The 20,291-nt window shown below is 44.4% G+C and overlaps 1 protein-coding gene across 2 annotated transcripts in view; it reads right to left on the minus strand.

The window, feature by feature from the left end:
- Window positions 1–19,872, minus strand: part of LOC143775228 (substance-P receptor) — a 322,920-nt gene extending 303,048 nt beyond the window's left edge. Inside the window, exon 1 of one of the 2 annotated variants that reach the window (XM_077263108.1) lies at window positions 19,010–19,872. In XM_077263108.1, the coding sequence (XP_077119223.1) occupies window positions 19,010–19,395 (386 nt within the window). In that variant the 5' untranslated portion in view covers window positions 19,396–19,872. The remainder of the gene's footprint in view (window positions 1–19,009) is intronic. The other variant, XM_077263107.1, reaches the window with a different exon arrangement.
- Window positions 19,873–20,291: the final 419 nt, after the last annotated feature.

Raw genomic sequence — 20,291 nt, forward strand, 5'->3', positions numbered from 1 at the left:
GATGTTGGGATATTAATTTTGATATCAATGTCAAAACTTTCTCGAAATATTATAGTGAAAATTTATTACCCCCCTACTCAAGTGTTCTGGTTTAAGAAAGTCACAAATGATGGCACGCGCCATATTTGTGACTTCATTACCTTTTCTACCACCCACACCACTTTTTTGAAACTTTTCCTATCACTGTTAAACAAATTCACACATCGGAATCAGAAAACTGGTGTACGTTATAACAGAAATTAAGCTATGGAAAGCCCGAAGATATGCCAAATTTAAATATAGGCACGCGCCTCTTAATAAATGTGCCTCACCTAATTTCAGTGGCTTATGGATTCAAGACTGGCATATCGAACACCAGCCTTGATAAATCTGGTGCCGGTGTTTTTTTGCTATGGGAGATGGCTAGAATTATGTTCATTTTTATTAAAAGGCCCATGCTGCCTTAAAAAAAAAATGGCACATATTTTTAGCACTATTTTTACAATATCCTCATTTGGTAAATGTAGTGTAAACTAACCTTCCTGAAAGACCATGTTCACTTGTTAGATCTCTTATCAAATTTGGCAAAACTGAAGAGAAGTTGTGAAATATTTGCCCAACTCTGGCCCATATTCAATGTGTTTTTAAAAGTTGCATAATATAAGCCAAAAATGGGCCCACGAAGGTATATTGTCCAATATGTCGACTTCATCTTCTCTCCACAGATACACATGGTATATATTGTTTTCTATAGAAGAATTTCTGAAAACATATTCCTCTCGCCCACGACACACTGTGATCCAAGATCTAATTAAAGACTTAATTTCATCTATGTTTACATTGCCAGTATTCTAATTAGTCACGTCTCTCAATTAAAATAGAAAACTGTGGATAACTTAATTTGTAAGCTGCTATAAATGCTACACCGCATCTATTAGCAATTGGTTTTCTAAAAAAAAACCAAGGAAGATAAATGGCTGCATCTCAATTCAGCATTAAGGCCAGAACTAAGTGGGGTCATGTAAGATCATTCATAGGGCAACTTTCATGAGTATTCAAAAGCCATGACCTTAGGAAGCTTAGGAAGAAAGATCAATCGAATTTCTGAGAAAGTCACAAACAACTCAACATTGACATCCAATTTCAAAAACTAATACCGGATTGCCGATAATGCAATACAGATTACAGCAAACACCATTTTTGCTCAGGCCACTGGACACTTTATGTTCTGTAGAGATCACTTTGTAGTAGTCATCTTTTTATAACCACAGGTGACATTACAATAAAAAATTAAATCATACATAGATAACACAGGTTCACACTATAAACTGGAGCAGTGGGCAGCAACTAACAGAATGGTTTTTAACAGGAAAAAGGCAAAGTACTATATCTGGGAAATAAAAATTGAAAAAAGAATGGGAATGGGAGGAATAGGGCTAAGCAACAGCACATGTGAAAAAGACTTGGTTATACTAATAGATCATAAACTGAACATGAGTCAACAGTGTGATGCAGCAGCAAAAAAGTCAAATGCAATTCTGGGATGTATTAACAGAAGCATACAGTCTAGATCACATGAAGTCATTATTGCCCTCTACTCTTCTTTGGTCAGACCTCGTCTGGGATACTGTGTCCAGTTTTGGGCACCACATTTTGAAAAAGACATCAACAAACTGGAGCAAGTTCAGAGAAGAGCGACCATAATGGTGAACGGAGTGCAAACCATGTCCAATGAGGAACGGTTACAGGATTTGGGAATATTTAGCTTGCAAAAAAGAAGACTGAGAGGAGACTTAATAGCTGTCTACAAATATCTCAAGGGCTGTCACATTGTAGAAGGATCATCTTTATTTTCATTTGCACAAGGAAAGACTAGAAGCAATGGGATGAAACTGAAGGGGTGGAGACACAGATTAGATATTAGAAAAAACTTTTTGACAGGGTGATCAATGAGTGGAACAGGCTGCTACCAGAGGTGGTGAGTTCTCCTTCCATGGAAGTCTTCAAACAGAGGCTGGACAGACAACTGTCTGGGATGACTTAGCGAATCCTGCTTTGAGCAGAGGGTTGGACCAGATGACCCAGGAGGTCCTTTCTAACTCTACCGTTCTATGATTCTATTCACAATGAGGGATATTCACAGCTCACCTCATCCTACACAATAACCTCTACACAGGTCACAAAGCATGTCTAGAAAACTCCATCATAGAAGTCATTGAGTCATCACAATCATTGCAGCTAAGAAGTCTCTGAACGGTGTTACTAAGATCTGTATTTGGTGTCATTGTATTAATATACTCACCTACTACTGTCTTCTTCATTGCTCCAGTATGCTGGGGCAGTATGTCACAGGGAAAAAGTGATAACTGAGTGGCTCGGTGAACAAAACATTGACAATTTGAGTCAATGGACAGAAACTCACAACATCTTAATCCCATTGAGAACCTGAGGTCAACTCTCCAATAGAGGATACTCAAACGAAAACAAAGAAATTGGAATAAACTCCAAGCATCCAAGCATTGATTATACAAGACTGGGTTGTCTGGATTTGGCCCAGAATCTGATAGCCAGCATTCCGGGCCGAAGAGCAGAAGTCTTGAAAAATAAGAGTCAACATTCTAAATATTGAGTCTTTACATAAACTTGATGTACTTCTCAATAAAAGTTTAAAACCATTTGAAACTTTAGTAAGTACAAAAACTTCTGACTACAAAATCTAAAACACTAAAGCAGCTAATTTTGTAAAAATCTAAATTTGAGCGAGTCTCAAAACTTATTGCCAAGACTGTATATCGGGCACATTTAATCTTGCGTGGTCTCTTCTATCCGCGCTCCCTGCCCAGTGAAAAAGCTATACACATATACAGTATGGTCGGCTTCTCTTTAGGTATCTAAAATAAGGGTCAGATTGCAGATAATAAGATTACAATACACATCCAGAAAATCTGCAGAGTCATTTTATAATCATAGGCAGGATTACCAAGAAAGTGTAAGGGTTGCATAGGAAGCCTCTGTCTGCAGTTGTCTCTCTCTGTGGTCATTTACTTTAAGATGGTACAGGAACCCGAGACCTCTTAGTATAGATAAGGAAGAAGTCAGTCCATTTTACAAACATAAACTCAATTTAATGGTCTAATTTGATTAACCATATATACATTTGGTAGCAGGTACAAAGCTTAGCGCTTATATCTTCTGTATTTCTACAAAGGGACAAATTCAATGGCAGCACAAAACTTTTGATCAACCCGCACCAATATTGATGACCTATCCTAAGGATAGATCACTAGGGGTTGACATATCATTGGTGCAACCTGTTTAGCCGTACAGGGGTCCAAGATGTAAGGGGGCCACTACCATAGCAGGTAGATTTTATAGGACCCTAAAGCAGCGACCATGACAATACTATGTGGTGGCTGCTGGACGGGAGCCCTGCGAACTTCCCCCTACCTGCTGGCATCCACAATTATAACATAAAGTCACGAGTACATCATGTCACAATGATGATATCTCACTAGACCGGCTAATCGAAGAAGCAGGGGATGCCGGCTGGCAGAAGGTGGTTTTTAGGGCTCCCATCCAGCAGCCACAGAATCCTGACCTGGCCGCTGGACCAGACCCCTGCAAATCATATTGCTCATGTCTAATAGACAGATAACCAGAAAGATTGATAAATAGATATGAGGTAAATGAATGAATAAAGGTTTTGTGATAGATCATTAGAAATACATGAGGCAGGCTGACATAGTTCTGTCCTCAGAACTTAATCCTTTTTGATCCCTATTGCAATAATGTTTTTAAAAAGCACTCCAACTATTTTTTTTATTGCCCTCTTAATACACTCACTACACACACTATCCATTGGTAACAGTGGGGGCAATAAAAAAAAAAAACTCCTGAGCTTTTTTAAAAACTATGAAGGACACCATTTGTCTCCTGCATAAAAATATAAGATATCCTTTGGAACCTTTCATCCATGGACAAAACTAGACCCCCACCACCAATGCACTGCTGACAGAGCGGCAGCACCAGAAAGAAAGTCAGAGTGTGTTAAAGCAGCTTTCATTATGGCTGACTGCTTATGAAAATTAAATATTAATAGACCCTATTGCTATACATACAATATTAGGCAGAGCAAACAGACAAAAACACAGAGTCAAATATCCAAAGCAGCAACATCTCGCGAACAGATTATAAGTCTCCTGCTAACAGGGAACAGATGTGCACATTTTTATACATAGAGCTTATCAATGTGCCCCCTCGAACTCAATGGTGCCCCCTTAAATGCAGGAATTCCTGACATTAAGTACGATAGATCCCAGGGATGTTCTACGTTCCTCTCTATCACGCTAACAAATGAGGCGTGGGATAATTATATATTGATGTGACAAACCACTTTAAAGATTTGTTTTCTGCTCCGTTGCCCGGTGGACTAGCTGCTCCCCTGTGTCTAAGGGTTAAACAAGCCTTCCTCCAGAGACTGGTTCGTGTAAAAAGACCAATTTCATTAGTTAAAGAGATTAACGAAGACACAAAACTGGAGAGAATTTTGTAACAGACAGCCTGTCCTCTCCGTTAATAAAGATGTGCTTCTGTGTCTGTGCATACATTGCATCTATGAGTATACAAGGGACGGAAAAAGATCCCTTATTGTTTTCATTACTTAACTGTATTCTTACCTGTCTCCATTCATAACATACAGTACATGAGTATCCAGAGTAGCTTTACACAACCCCTCCTTATTGAAAGGGTCACTTAAAGATAATTTGAGGGGGAAAAAAGGCAAACATGGTGTTTGCGGATGCTGCCAGGTTCAGGGAAAACAGAGTGACCAGAAGATAAGAAAGAGGAAAATTTTATTAACAACGCGTTTCGGAGTAGTTAGAACTCCTTTATCAGGTACAAAATACGAAGATATATAGGCACATTACATATTTTGTCTATATGCCTCCCTAGTTTGTAACCGATAAAGGAGTTAGAACAATTTTGAAACGCGTTGTCAATGAAATTCTCTACTTCCTAATCTCCTGGTCATCATTTCCTCTGGACCCAGCAGCGTCCTCAAATACCGCATTTTCCATTTTTTTTCCACTCAAGTTCTGTGTTTAAAGTGACCTGGATCAGCGGGTGGTGCAGCAGCCACGTCCTACCATTCCACCATTCCACACACCAACAACATACTTTAAAAGCCACCGGGAGTGAGCCACGTTGTAGACTATATGGAGAGATGAGTCTCTGGCGGCTTCTCCCCACCGGCTGCCCTGGATTGATAGGTTTCTGCCTTTTTGCCCTGAGACCCCGGTGGAGGAATCATATTGTGTGACGTGCGCTGTTGAGGCATCATACTGTGTCTGTAAATTGTGGTTGGCATTATGTTGTGTGGGGAAATGTATTGTACAGCATCATATTTCGTTTGGGGGCATGATACAGTGTGAGGGTGGGTTGTAGGGACATCATACTTAGTGAGAAGGACTGTGGGGGCTTCACACTATGTGTGTAGACTTTGGGGGCATTATACTGTCTTGTGGAACTGTAGGGGCAACATAATGTGTGAGTGGGACTGTGGAGACATCACACTCTGTGTAGGTTGCATCATACCATGTGTGAGGGCATCAAACTGTGTGAGGACCTTGAAAGCAACGTATTCTAAGTGAGGGACTGTGAAAGTTATCATATTGTTTTAGGGTGCGTATGGGGGAATTTATTGTGTGGCCTCATACTATGTGTATATGTAGCGCCCCCACTGCCGCAGGGCCGAGGGGTACCCGGTACCGGACCTCTGAGTCTCTGCTCTGGGGTTGTCACGGTGGCTAGGCCCCAGGCCGTGACCCTGCCGAGGGGCGTACAGTGATAGATATGATAGATGATGGTAGTGGTGAGGCTGTAGTGGTGCGGTGCAGTAAATAACGAGGACACCAGGTTGCAGTCTCTTTACCTCTTTACTGAAGATCTCTGGGTCCTCAGTCCAGAATCTGGAAAAACCAGGCTGCGCAAGTCCGGCCGGTCCAATGGCACCTCCAGAGTTCTCTTAGCAGGTGGAAATCTGTGCCTTCCTTCTAGCGCTATGTGTTGCGGTCCTTCCCTGCTGTGCTTACAGAAAGTCCCCACAACTGTTGTGTCTGTTTCTTAAGTTCCCTCACAACTCGATTAGATGATGTTCTGCTAATCCTCCGTCCCTCCCTGATGTTCTGGTTGGGACGGCACCCGTTTGACGGGTAGGCTCGGAGCTCTTCCGGGACCCTAGAGTCGCCCCTCTCCACAAGTTGCCCCCCAAGACTGCATAGGTGATTTAAGTTAGACAGCCCGCCTTAGACTGACTGTCCTGCCGCTGTTTGGAGTATTGCTTGAAGCTGAATGTTATTATACTCCCTCGGCGTTCCGGCCACCGGTAGTGCGCCTCAGTAGGATGTTGCCTCGGTCTTACAGCACGACTCCTACTGGTATTTCTCCTTTTGCTTGATCTCGTTTCTCACTCAGCACAATCTATCTCGCTTCTAATCCTTCCTTGGGCACCGCCGCTATCCTGAGCAGGCACGGTCCCATTACGTTCGTGCAAGTTGCCAAGCCTCTGTCAGGATCCCACCCCTGACAGAGACCCTACTGTATCTTCCCCCACAACACCCTCTGCCACAAGGTGTTGCCTGGTTCCAACCCAGTCAGCTTTCTGATCTAACTTCCTGCCTGACCCCCAGTTTACCCACTATGGTGGGGAGTGGCCTAGTGAATAGAACCCTTAGCTCCCCCCGGAGGCCCGGCTGTGAAATGTATTGGTGTCTGTGATACCTGATCAGATGAACTCCTTCAGTGCCATCAGACGCACCATAGCTCCCCATAGTGGCGGAGCCACAGTACTGCAACGACCAGGACTCTGGGGCGCTGCACTCCCCCCTGGTTAAACACAGTACTCCGGGACTGAGAAGAAAACAACAATACAAGTTAGCAAAAAGACATACAGTTTTGTTGAGTGCAATAACAATAAGTATACTTAAACAGAGCTTCCCTTTATGGGAGGTGAGGACACTTGAACGTTACAAACATGGTTAGATATCATAGCAACATGCTATAATTAACTTTTCTTACCCAACCGGGTATTCTACTTAGTACAAATGCTCGAACAATAATTTAACATTGCCTTTAAGGACATACACTCTGAATCCACTAAAGACCTTCTTATAATCACATTATAAGGCAATTTAACTTTTTTCATTCTCCTACTTTAAATCTGCAGGACCGCCTGTCCTAACGGCACCAGACCTTCTGCCTCTCCTTTCTGTTACAGGACCGCCCCGTTCAGCCCGGGCCTACTGTCTTTTCAACTACTATACACAGTATAGAGCATAACATTACCTTCAGTTTAAGAGCACTGAGCCATCTCTATATGGCTCCTAGGAGGACTCAGGGTTCACCTTCTATCCTCTTTGTCTATCAACATTATCAAACATTCTCTTTTCAATTAACTAGTTGGATACATATAACTTTCTCATGTAAACATTATCATCACTTTCTTTCGTCAAAACATTATTGCTACCTGTCTTAAAGCAATATCACCATTTAAGTGCAACAAATGAACATCCCCTTTAAGAGGGGACCAAGTCTCTATGAGGTAGCATATCTTCTCAAGCTACCAGTCCATACTCAGCAAAGGTTCCAGTGTGGTATCTTCACAAAGAGTCCTTCTTTAAGTAAAACCAGTAGGGAGCACCTTTAATAAGGTGCAAACTATTTACAAAAAGTTTGTATCATGCACTGTTCATGATTGCGGCAGTTCTTTTCAACTGGAAACCAAAAGCGGAAAAACAACCAAAAAGCAATAGGGATCCCGGGTCAACAAAGGGATCCCTTTAAGAGTTAACCCTGGACGGGTCTTAGCAGCAAAATAATAGAACAGTAACTATTTACATTTATAAAGCATTCATGCTTACTCATTTTTCAGTAGAGAAGGTGGTTTCCTTCCGGGCCTCACCAGACCAACGGGTCGTGCTGCCGATCCAGGAAGCGGTTCCGGTCCCAGCAATGACAGGATCCCTCGCCGCGATACTCTTTTCACTGATGATCCGGCACGCCCCCAAGGTACATGGTGGGTCCGGGTTCCCCGCTGCTCCGCAGGGACAGGTTCCATTGCCTTTTCGGCAGGAGGTTCATCCTCAGATGTTTCAGCGGCGGCCTGGAGCGCGACGCACCGCTGGACACCCCGCGCTATCCAGCCAGCTTCGCCTGTTTCCCTCCTCCACCTGGTGTAGGTTACAGCGTCACCGGGCTCCAGGTCACGAGCGAACCTTCCTCCGCAGGGCTCTACCTCCTCTCGGTCTACGCGGACTTGTAGCGGCTTCCCGATCTCCTGTATAACCCCTCTTCCATGTCAGGGGTTAAAGGACACCACTACACCCCAGTGTGACGTTGGGATTTCTTCTACACTGGTCAGGCCAATCCGGGCTGCAGGCTGGGGCCGGTTCAGCCACGCTGTCATCAGGCGCCGCAGGTGTTCGGCCTCCGGCAGAAGCCTCATGCCCTGCGCCCGCAGCGTACCTTCAGCCGCGGCCGGGTTGGGAGGAGCAGGGGACACCGGAGACAAACGGACCTCCGTGGGCTGGCCCAGCCGAGCGAGCACGCGGGCATCAGCCTCCAAGCGGCGTGCTATCTGGCGGGCCTCGGCTGCAGCTACATACTCCTCAGATGGTGGCAAGGGGGGTCGGCCCATCGGTAGCTCTGTGAGGGTCAGTCCCCGCAACGCTGGCGCATCTGGGGCTGTGTCGGGTGGCGCAGCCTCAGGCTGGATCGGGTCAGTCCCACGCGGTGTTCCCGGCGTCGCCATCTTTTCTCCTTCTCCAGTGTCCTCTTCCCGCGGTCTCTTTCATGGGCGGCCCCGTCTCCATGGTCTCCACCCCCCAAACAAGATCAGGAGGCGGACCTCGGCTGTTGACGGACATGTCCTCAGGACACAGAAATATTTAGACTGGGCGGCCATTGTTGTTCGCGCTCTCCAGCTTGCCTACGCCCACTCCACGCCCCTCTTCTTCTCCTGCGCTCTCCTCAGCGCTATAATGGCGGCGGATTTTGGCGGTAAATGGCGCAGCACAGTCTTTGCAATAAAGTACAGTCCAAGCACAACAAATCACAGTTCCAAGGCACACATGACTTGATTCTTCAGGCTTAAGTAGATCCTGTTCGTGACGCCAAGTTGTAGCGCCCCCACTGCCGCAGGGCCGAGGGGTACCCGGTACCGGGCCTCTGAGTCTCTGCTCTGGGGTTGTCACGGTGGCTAGGCCCCAGGCCGTGACCCTGCCGAGGGGCGTACAGTGATAGATATGATAGATGATGGTAGTGGTGAGGCTGTAGTGGTGCGGTGAAGTAAATAACGAGGACACCAGGTTGCAGTCTCTTTACCTCTTTACTGAAGATCTCTGGGTCCTCAGTCCAGAATCTGGAAAAACCAGGCTGCGCAAGTCCGGCCGGTCCAATGGCACCTTCAGAGTTCTCTTAGCAGGTGGAAATCTGTGCCTTCCTTCTAGCGCTATGTGTTGCGGTCCTTCCCTGCTGTGCTTACAGAAAGTCCCCACAACTGTTGTGTCTGTTTCTTAAGTTCCCTCACAACTCGATTAGATGATGTTCTGCTAATCCTCCGTCCCTCCCTGGTGTTCTGGTTGGGACGGCACCCGTTTGACGGGTAGGCTCGGAGCTCTTCCGGGACCCTAGAGTCGCCCCTCTCCACAAGTTGCCCCCCAAGACTGCATAGGTGATTTAAGTTAGACAGCCCGCCTTAGACTGACTGTCCTGCCGCTGTTTGGAGTATTGCTTGAAGCTGAATGTTATTATACTCCCTCGGCGTTCCGGCCACCGGTAGTGCGCCTCAGTAGGATGTTGCCTCGGTCTTACAGCACGACTCCTACTGGTATTTCTCCTTTTGCTTGATCTCGTTTCTCGCTCAGCACAATCTATCTCGCTTCTAATCCTTCCTTGGGCACCGCCGCTATCCTGAGCAGGCACGGTCCCGTTACGTTCGTGCAAGTTGCCAAGCCTCTGTCAGGATCCCACCCCTGACAGAGACCCTACTGTATCTTCCCCCACAACACCCTCTGCCACAAGGTGTTGCCTGGTTCCAACCCAGTCAGCTTTCTGATCTAACTTCCTGCCTGACCCCCAGTTTACCCACTATGGTGGGGAGTGGCCTAGTGAATAGAACCCTTAGCTCCCCCCGGAGGCCTGGCTGTGAAATGTATTGGTGTCTGTGATACCTGATCAGATGAACTCCTTCAGTGCCATCAGACGCACCATAGCTCCCCATAGTGGCGGAGCCACAGTACTGCAACGACCAGGACTCTGGGGCGCTGCATATAGGCATCATAATGTGTTTGTGGGGTCTGTGGAGACATAATACTGTGGGAAAAGGGCTGTGGAGGCATCACACTGTGTGAGAGTGAACTATGGTGGGCATGATTTTATGTAAGGTGGCTTAGGGGGCCTTTGTTGGGGTCATCATACTATGTGAGGGAAAGTCCTCCTCGGGAAATCATACTACGCATGAGGGGACCATTCTGGCATCATAATGAGTGTGTTAGAAACTGAAATCTGTGTGTGACATTTTACACTGTGTGCATAAGAATATACAGCCAGGGCATCATGTGGGGGCATGTACTGTGGGAGCATCATACTGTGTTCAGGGGAATGTAGTGTACGGAAATAATGCTGTGTGTGGGGAAATGTAATGTGTGGAGACCCTTATACTGTGCATGAGAATTGTACTCAAGGGGACATCATACTGTGTGTGGGGGAATGTACTAAATGGACAATATACTGTCTGTGGGGAATGTATTGTGAGATTCGTCATACTGTGTGCGATTGTAGAGTGTGTGAGGCATCATACTGTGTGTGGGGTAATGTACTGTGGGGGAATGTACTATGTGTTTGTGTGTCGGAATGTGCTGTGGGGGGCATTATACAGTGTGTGGGGTAATATACTGTGGGGACATCATATTGTGAGTGGGGAATGTACTGCATGGACATTATACTGTCTGGGGGGAATGTATTGAGATTTGTCATACTGTGTGCGATTGTAGAGTGTGTGAGGCATCATACTGTGTGTGGGGTAATGTACTGTGGGGGAATGTACTATGTGTTTGTGTGTCAGAATGTGCTGTGGGGGGCATTATACAGTGTGTGTTGGGGGGGCCTGAGGAGGCCAAGAAATTGGTACCATATTGTATTGGAATACTAACGGGCCTCACAAAGAGCAGTATTATGTGTGGGCACATATAAAGGAATGGGCAAGGTTAGGGAATATGCTTAGCATAAAATAAAAATTGCCATGCTGTGTCTGCCATGTTATGTGTACCTTTTCGTATTTCCGTAGTTGAGAGGTATACCTGATGTAAGTGGAATTAGCCAATGACAGAATTCCAGGAATCATACATTATATACCAGCCCTGTAAGATGAAATGTAGCTCTACAACATACAAGATGCAGCTTATCTTCCCCATACACATGAATGCACTCGGTGTTCGCGTGTGTGTTCGGTGATATTGCTTATATTTCTCATATCAGAGTAAGCTTCCTGGAAACTAAAACTGGCCATACCCACGAGATAACACATTTACCCAGCACTTATCACTTTGATACTTTAATTAAGTGCCTCTGTGATGTTATTTATGAGAAAGGACAACCCGGATCTCATGGAAATTTTAATGTTTCCTATACACATTGGATTAAAGGAAGTTTATTAGCAGAAAATTAATATTCAAACCAAGCACAGGGGTCCAATGCACCCTTTCAAGGGAGAGTAGCTTCTCGCCTATTGTTTGCCATCTATCTCTGTCCTCCTTTGGCTCCAGAAAAGCCAGTGCTGTCAATCAGTGAAGGGGGGTAGATAAATGGGTTTCAAGTAGGTGGAAGCACTGAACTATTTGGCCACAACAAGAGTGCATTAAGAGTGAGCGTGTACCTGGTATGAACAATCATTTTGTGCTGACAAAGTCCCATTAAAGTCAGCAGATATTTATGAAGTTAGCCATCAATCTGATATGTTTTACAAATGTGTCCCAATGTCAGAAGTCTGAGGAAGTGAAGAGGTAGTTCGGTCAGTCAAAGAGAGACAACCAGATTTGTCTCCATCTCTCCATAGCAATAATTGTCTATGCTCAGTCTACAAGTTTGTGGTGTTGTCTGGAAGGTTAGCCGTCTGCTGACGATATATGTAATATATTTATTTCTCAAAACACACAATTTTGTTAGCAATTTAATATCTGTGGAGGACAAATTATCAGACCCGGAGGCTTCGGGGGCCCCTGCAGGGCAGCTATTAATGAGGGCAATCTGGCCAGTTTATCCGGCCCCAAGGGGCCCCTGGCCAGATTGTCCTCATGTGCGGTGGGCAGGGAGCAATCCCTGCAGCTCCGCTGCCTGCAAGAGAAAATGGCAGCAGAGCTGCAGGCAGTGGACCCGTCCTGCTTCCTGCCCGCACTTCCAGTCTCACACAGCAGCGGCTGGGCAAGACAGGAAGCTGCTGGTGATGGTGCAGCTTCAGGATACCATGCGCAGAGGTGAGGTGTGTATGCAGAGAGGTGAATGGTGCTATGTGTGTGTATACAGAGAGGTGAATGGTGCTGTGTGTGTGTGTATACAGAGAGGTGAATGGTGCTGTGTGTCTGTGTGTGTATGTGTATGCAGAGAGGTGAATGGTGCTGTATGTGTGTGTAGGTGGAGGAAATGGCAATGATGGGGGTGATAGGGCAGAAGGCAATGATTGGGTTGACAGAGAGGGCAATGATGGGGGTGATGTGACAGAATTCAATGATTGGGTTGACAGAGAGGGCAATGATGGGGGTGATGGGGGAGAAAGCAATGATGGGGTGGTGGAAAGGGCAATAATGGGAGTGGTGGGGGAGGAGGAAATGATGGAGGTGGAGAATGGGCAATAATGGGGGTGGTGGTGAGGAGAAAATGATGGAGGCGGTGTAATGGGCAATGGTGGGGGTGGTAAATGATGGAGGTCGTGGAATGGGTAATATTGAAGGAGAAGACAATGATGATGGCAGTGGAAAGGACAAAGATTCGGATGTGGTGGAGGAGGAAATGATGGAGGTGGTGAAATGGGTAATGATGGGGTGGTGGGGGGAAAAGACAATGATGGTGGCAGTGGAAAGGACAATGATGGGGGTGGTAGAAAGGAGGCAATCATGGAGGTGGTGGAATAGACATTAATGGGGTGGTGGGGAGAAAGCAATGATGGAGGTGGTGAAGAGGGAAATTATGGGGGTGGGGGAGAGGGCAATAATGGGATGCGGGGGGAGGAGGACAATGAGGGGTGTGGGGGATTGGGATGGTAGGAAGGGGGATTTATAATGGATTTAGGAGCAGGGGTAGGTGGAGGAAGACGTTATTATAGATTATCATGTCTAACACAGTCCCTTAGTATAAAGTGTACTCACTTATTATGTATATCACATCCATCCCTTATTACATACCATCCTCTCTAGTTATATACGGTGCCATCCCTTATTATATAGCTTCCTCTGCTGTTATGTACAGTGCTGCATCTTACATAGTGTATTCTTGTTATTTTTGTTATTCACAGTACCCTCTTTTATTACATAGTCCCCTCTCTTGTTAGATGTAAAATGACTACTGATGGAGGAGCCAGTGAACAGACAACCAGTCCATCAGCTCCTCCTTTAGAAAATAAACTTTCCCATGCTCCATCAGCCATCATTGCATTATACAGCTAACAAGACAGGACGGTATGCAATAAAAAAACAGGGCTCTATAAAATCCAATATGTAAGGGACGGCAATATACATAATAAAGGAGACTATGTAATATATACATGTGTGTGTGTGCTAATATATATATTATATATGTATATATATATATATATATATATATATATATATATATATATATATATATAATGCAGCTTTGTCGCCTTAAAAGGAGGGGGGCCCAGACACATTTCCTGCACAGGGGCCCCAAGCTGTCTGTGTCCGCCCCTGTATCAGACCGTTAGCATAACTCACCAAACAGGCTGGAGATGGGCTAGATGTGCCATAAAATGTCTATTTTACAGTATGTAACCACCCCTAGATTGCAGAAAGAACCTTCCCTAGAAGGTGAAGACTAGATATACACATAGGTCTATTCAAAATCAAATCATTTTAGATATATTTTAGACAAATCACTTCTTAAAATCATTTTTTAACATGGAATGACCCTAACTAAAGTTATGAAATTACACCATTGCTATGTCTGATCGTAACAATGCCAACTCTGAATTCTAAAATGGTCACGGAGTCCTGATACTTGGTCACGCTTACCACCAAATAAATGATAAGAGCAGGTGCAGACGACTGTGTATTCTCTCATCTGAAAGAATTGGTCCGATTATGCTAATTACACTCAGTTCGGACTGATTAGAGTTTGATCAGAGTGTGCTCAGTCCAATAGTAGATTAATATGCACCATTGACCAAATTTGTGCTTAGCTCAGCAGGGCCTCCCACCCGGGCCAAAAACAACACAGAAAATTCAGAGAAGCTGAGGCACCAAAAACGCAGATTCTTAATAAAAAAACCCTGAACTTTATTCCATATTAGTTAAAACAGGAAGACAAAGCAGATTATGTTTCGGCCATAATTGTCCTTTCTCAATCCTAAAAAGAGCTGTATAGTTTTAGGCTTCAGAATGGCCAATTATGGCCAAAATGTTGCCTGCTTTGTCTTCCTGTTTTAACTAATAAGGAATAAAGTTCAAGTTTTTTTTATCAAGAACCTGCAATTTTGGCGTCTCGGCTTCTCTGAATTTTCTACATCGATCAGAGTGTGAGAATAGTGTGATCTGATTCTCTCAGATGAGAAGATCAAGAAAAGATTTCTCCATCTTCTCCATTCTCTTAGTCCGTGTAAATCGTATCCGAGTAAATGTCATCCGAGTGTGGACTAATGTTTTCCACGGACTCACTGACTTGCATGGCCGAGTGCGACCTGAATATCAGATCAAACTCAGGCATGTTGCAATTTTTTCCTTGGACTGACTCAGTCCGAGGAAAAAAATCGGACATGTGCATGGCCCCATAGAATAAAATTGGTCCGAGTGCGATCCAATGTTGTACTTTCTGTAGGATATAGGGGTTATTTAGAGTTTGTGGATGTCCTCAGTATTTCATCCTATACTATAAGAGGGTTTCATAGATGCCATGAAATGTTGACATATGGACATAAGCAGTGAATGTGTAGAAAAGAAGAGCTTAGGAGCAGCACCTCTTTAAGGAAACCAGTGTATCCATGCTGTAGGTTAACCTGACTAATGTTTTATGAAACTCAATAAATTGTATTATCCTAAAAATCAATTATTTTGATTATATAGACACATTAATACATAGTCCACAGAATGCGTCATGAATGTAGGATAGATGCCGGTTTCATCCTTAGGACCCATAACGGGGAACATCTTACACTAATGTAAAATGGAGAGATGACCACGAATGTGCAGCTCTCTACATTCAGTTCTATGAGAATATAAAATAAGCGAACACCTCTACATTCAAGGTGATGCCAGACAAGTACAGTTGGAACACACGTCTATCAGAAACCCTAGAGATTTGGCATAAATGTCTTAGAAGGAGAAAAAATGGTAATCAGCTCACTTTCCCCTGAGAACAATTCAGCGAGAAAACCACTTGCATTCTCATAGGAACCCTGGTAGACCTTGTGTAGTCAGGGTGAGGTGCCGAGAGTGTAGAAACACATCCGGCTGTATCCAGGTCAGATGAAGGATCCATCCATAAACTGACACGCTTCGGGTTAGCAACCCTAATTCACATGAATAAGGTTTGCTAACTTGAAACTTGTGAATCCTTTTTTATCTTTAATGCCTTTTCTTACTATATTTTTAATTGCACATCAAAAGTTATGTTTTACAGGGAACCGGTCACGTGAAAAAATGTTATTGACCTGCAAGATATGGAATTAATCTGTAGGTTAATAGCGTTCTGAACCTGCCTGGGGCGGCACTTAGAGCCCCGCTGCCTGGAGGAAATGAACTTTATTCCTCCCGGTAGCCCTCGGCTTTCAGTCATAGAGGTGGTGCCAGGGTGGGTTCAGTCACCGCCACCGCTCTCTCTATAGAGAGCGGTGGCTGTAGCCTTGGCCCCTGGCACTGACTGGCAGCAGCTCAGCATTAGAGCCTGCTATCAGTCAGTGTGGGGGAGAGATCACAGCCGCTACCTCCATGACTGAAACCTGAACATTACCGAGAGGAATAAACTGTAGGTGATGTGAAGGTGCAGAACGCTACTAACCTGAAGATTAACCCCTTATATGCAGATTAAGAATGTTTCCCTTTAACATTTTCCCATTGGTGCTGTAGCCCAGTCCTCATGGACTCTTCCTCCCCAGTAAAAGTTATGTTTTACCATTTTTTCATTGGTGCTGGAGCCCAGTCCTCATGGACCTTATCTCCCATAAATGTCTGAGATTGGAACACTCCACCCCATAGAGAATTACTATTTATGCAATTGACTAATATATTAGTGCAGTTTCTGCAGGTGCAGTACGACTAGATTAATGGTTTTTGTAGGTGGACAACACTCAGCTAACAAGTTCTCCGGTCGCTGGTGGTGACACTCACCGACTGCGACTCTTGCGGAAACAGGATGGATTTCTGCAGTATACGTCTCACAGCCTCAGCATGAAGCCCACATTAGTGAAGTTCTGAGGTGGCAGCTCACAGATCTGATGTGTGCTGCTGGGATAATTGTAAGTGTATGAAGCTTCAATGCCAACATGTCTCCATGTCTAAGGCTGGCTTCACGTGTCCTCATGAGCCTGTTGAGTTCGGATGAGGAGATGTGCAGCCAGTCCCGAAATCCCGGTCCGTAAAACTCGGACATGTGAAACTGGTCATAGTCAGGTTATTTAGGCACCGAGCAATGGCAGCAATCGGGTCCTTTGCTCTGGGTATAGAGAGCGAAAATGGAATTTCATGGTGATGTTGGATTATGGCATCTACTGTATGTTGTGAATGGAAAGAGCAGAGGTGCCGTCACTACGTGCAGGAGACGTCTACAACAGCCTGTTTCCTCTCCATTCACAGAATACAGGCTCTGTAAACAGCATCTGCCTTCCGTTGGCAGTAATGTGAAATTCACCACATGGCGCACGTCCAGCTGAGGATCTGCGACAAATCCGCAGCAAAATGAACTGCAAAGAGTTGAATGTTTTAGTGAGAATTTCAGCTATTAAAATCTGCAAAACCCAAGTTCATTTCTCCTGCAATTTGTTTTCCCATATCTAGTAGATGAGATTTGGTGCTCTCTCACCCACCTTACTGGCACTGCGAGGATGTGTTCACATGGAGTTTCTCAATTTGGATTTTGAAGCGGATCCACCGTGTGAACAGACCCTAATACCCCATGGATTTTCTGCCTGCCGATGGAAAATGTACAAGATCTCCTCCGTTTGTGAACATTCCCTTACACTGACAGTGCACTCATGCTTTGGGATATCGGTTTCTTATTGCGCCCAGGTACACGTCACCTGTAATATCAATATAATGTCTTTACTATGGGAATCTTGTAAAAACTGTCATCAGACGGCCTAGAGAAGGGAAACATTTTCATTAATTGATAAAAGTGCCAAAAATGTACAGCAGCACAGAACTGTCACGTGTGATGTACATGTCTCGGGTCACAACATCCACGACTCTCAGGGCAGATATAGCAGTGCTGAGCTTGTCATTTGCCGATACTTTTGTACCATTACGATATCTCAACACATTTACATGCAGTCCTATGTAAAACCACAGATGACACACTGTGCTAAGCCAAAAACAAGCTCAGCTTAACAATATTAACAGACTCAGCTCTGCTTCATTTAGGTAGAAACCTCCTTAGCTGCAGCAAATCTTCTGTACACACTTTGCCTCCTGTCACATATTTTATTTCTAACAAGCTATAGGACTCGTATGACACCTACAGATATCATGATGCACATGTTTAATGCCTGGGAACAGCTGGAGCCCCAGACTGACAGCTTGTTACCTGATCTAAACCCCCAGACCCCGAATCCTCCTAGTCTGGAAAAGGCATATGTCTGTCTGTGCTCCATTCCCTTACATGCTCTCCTCAAGAATCTCCAAACAATCTATGCCAAGTGTTGTGCCCGCCGACTGGCAGATGCAGTGCGCTCAGATGGCATATAATGGATGTCACAGTGTCACAAAACTTCTAGACATAGAAATATGGAGGAATGTTGCATGGCTGCTTCTATCCGATAGCAGAGGGACCACGTCACTAGAAATAATTCCTTGGGAAAGCATCAAAGTGCATTATCTATGGTGTTATATAGTATGGCTGCAGGTAAACTTTATCCACTATCTTAACCCAGTCATTTATTAGCAAGTCCAAATAATCCAGCCCCGAAGAGTAAAAAATAGACTATGTGCATGTGTGTACATATATGTGTATATACAAAAACAAATGCACACACACATATATAGACACACACACACATACAAAATCTATATAATATATGCACACACATTCAGTATATATATATAATGTATATACATACGCAATCACAAACATACACACTTAAATATATACACATGCACACATATATACCATATACACATATACAAACACACACAAATGCACACTCATATATAGATATATACATATATGCACACACATACAGAAAGTATATAATATATGCACACACATTCAGTATATATATGTATATACAGTATATATACACACACACATGTATATTATATGAACACACACATACATATATATATATATATATATATATATATATATATATATATATATATATACACATACACACACAGACATGTGCACATATATATGGACACACATGCAAAGACACACACATATATAACAGTGAAGGAGATTTCATCTCTTATTATTTGCACTGGACTATTCCTCTGCTTCCACATCAGATCTCCTGCTGATCTCGCCCCATCCCTACTTTCTGCACATCGTCCTTGGCAGTCCCAGGTAAGCTCCCACCCGGCAGAGGTCTCACCTGTCCAGGGCGATCGCCGTCATGGAGTAGATGCTGGTGAACACCGCAGAGATGGGGAAGAAGTTGTGGAATTTGCAGTAGATGAGTCCATAGTACCAGTGGTTGTGGACGGCGTAGGTGAAGTTCACCACAGTGTTGAAGGCTGACATAGAAGCTTCAGCGAATGCCAAGTTTACCAAGAAATAGTTGGTGACGGTCCTCATCCTCTTGTGGGCTAAGATGATCCACATGACGATGATATTTCCAACTACAGAGATAATCACGATGATGGAATAGGCGACAGCCCAGAGGGCGATCTGCCATGGTGGCTGCAGGAAGGGGTTAATGGCGATGTCAGTGCCATTTGTGGAATTAAAGTCTGAGCCATTCTGTAGTGAGATATTCATGGTTAATAAAGTCAGTAATCCCCAAGAGGAAAAAAAAGGTGACACAACTGTATGTCCAGGTGCGATCAGCTGGAGGTGGTCATCACACTAGGGAGGCCACCTTCCATGGACAAGCTGTGGTGCTCCTCATGGGTCCAGAGACATTCCTCCAGGAGGACCCCACAGTGAGTATGCAGGACAGTCTGCTGCAATGTGCAGGAGCTGATGCCAAGGGCTGCTGCAGCTACACAGCACTGGTGGTGGTGAGGACCCTTCTTCTTCTGCTGCTGCTGGTGGCTGCTCCGTAATTCATGTTTCCAAGTTCTACTACTAGGAGAGGCTGAGAGGGGATTTAAAGTGAGTGTCACTGAGAGGGGAGGGCACTAGTGACAGTGGGATGGCTGCTGCTCAGCTGGGAGGGGAGTCCTGGCTCTGCAGCCAGATGGTGAGGACTCTCCATGGGATACTGGGGTGCAGAGGGAAGAGCTGCTGCACAGCCTCATAGGACTGCACCCCCTGCTCCCTCTATGCAAGAGGGATTCTTTACAGCCTGGATGTGTTAACCATTTCATCACTGAGAAACTAGCTCTTGTGTATATATTACATCCATCTGCAGCTCTTTACTTCATTATTTAGTTTACTGTTTACTATTAGATGTATATTACACACAGTGTTTATTATACAATGTTGCACTAAATGTGTCAATGTTTTATTAGATGTGTATGATACAATGTTTTATTAGATGTCTATTATATATACAGTGCTTTCTTTTACAGGGTGTCCCTAAAGTCTGAACACATAGGACATAGTAAAAAAAATACATATTTTCAATAAATGACATTTATTAATAACATTTTATTCCATTGGGATATTAAATAACTTCTTCATTGTGGTTTCCAACATTTGCAATGCAATGG

Source organism: Ranitomeya variabilis, chromosome 5 (genome assembly GCF_051348905.1).
Source record: "Ranitomeya variabilis isolate aRanVar5 chromosome 5, aRanVar5.hap1, whole genome shotgun sequence".
Classification (NCBI taxonomy): domain Eukaryota; kingdom Metazoa; phylum Chordata; class Amphibia; order Anura; family Dendrobatidae; genus Ranitomeya; species Ranitomeya variabilis.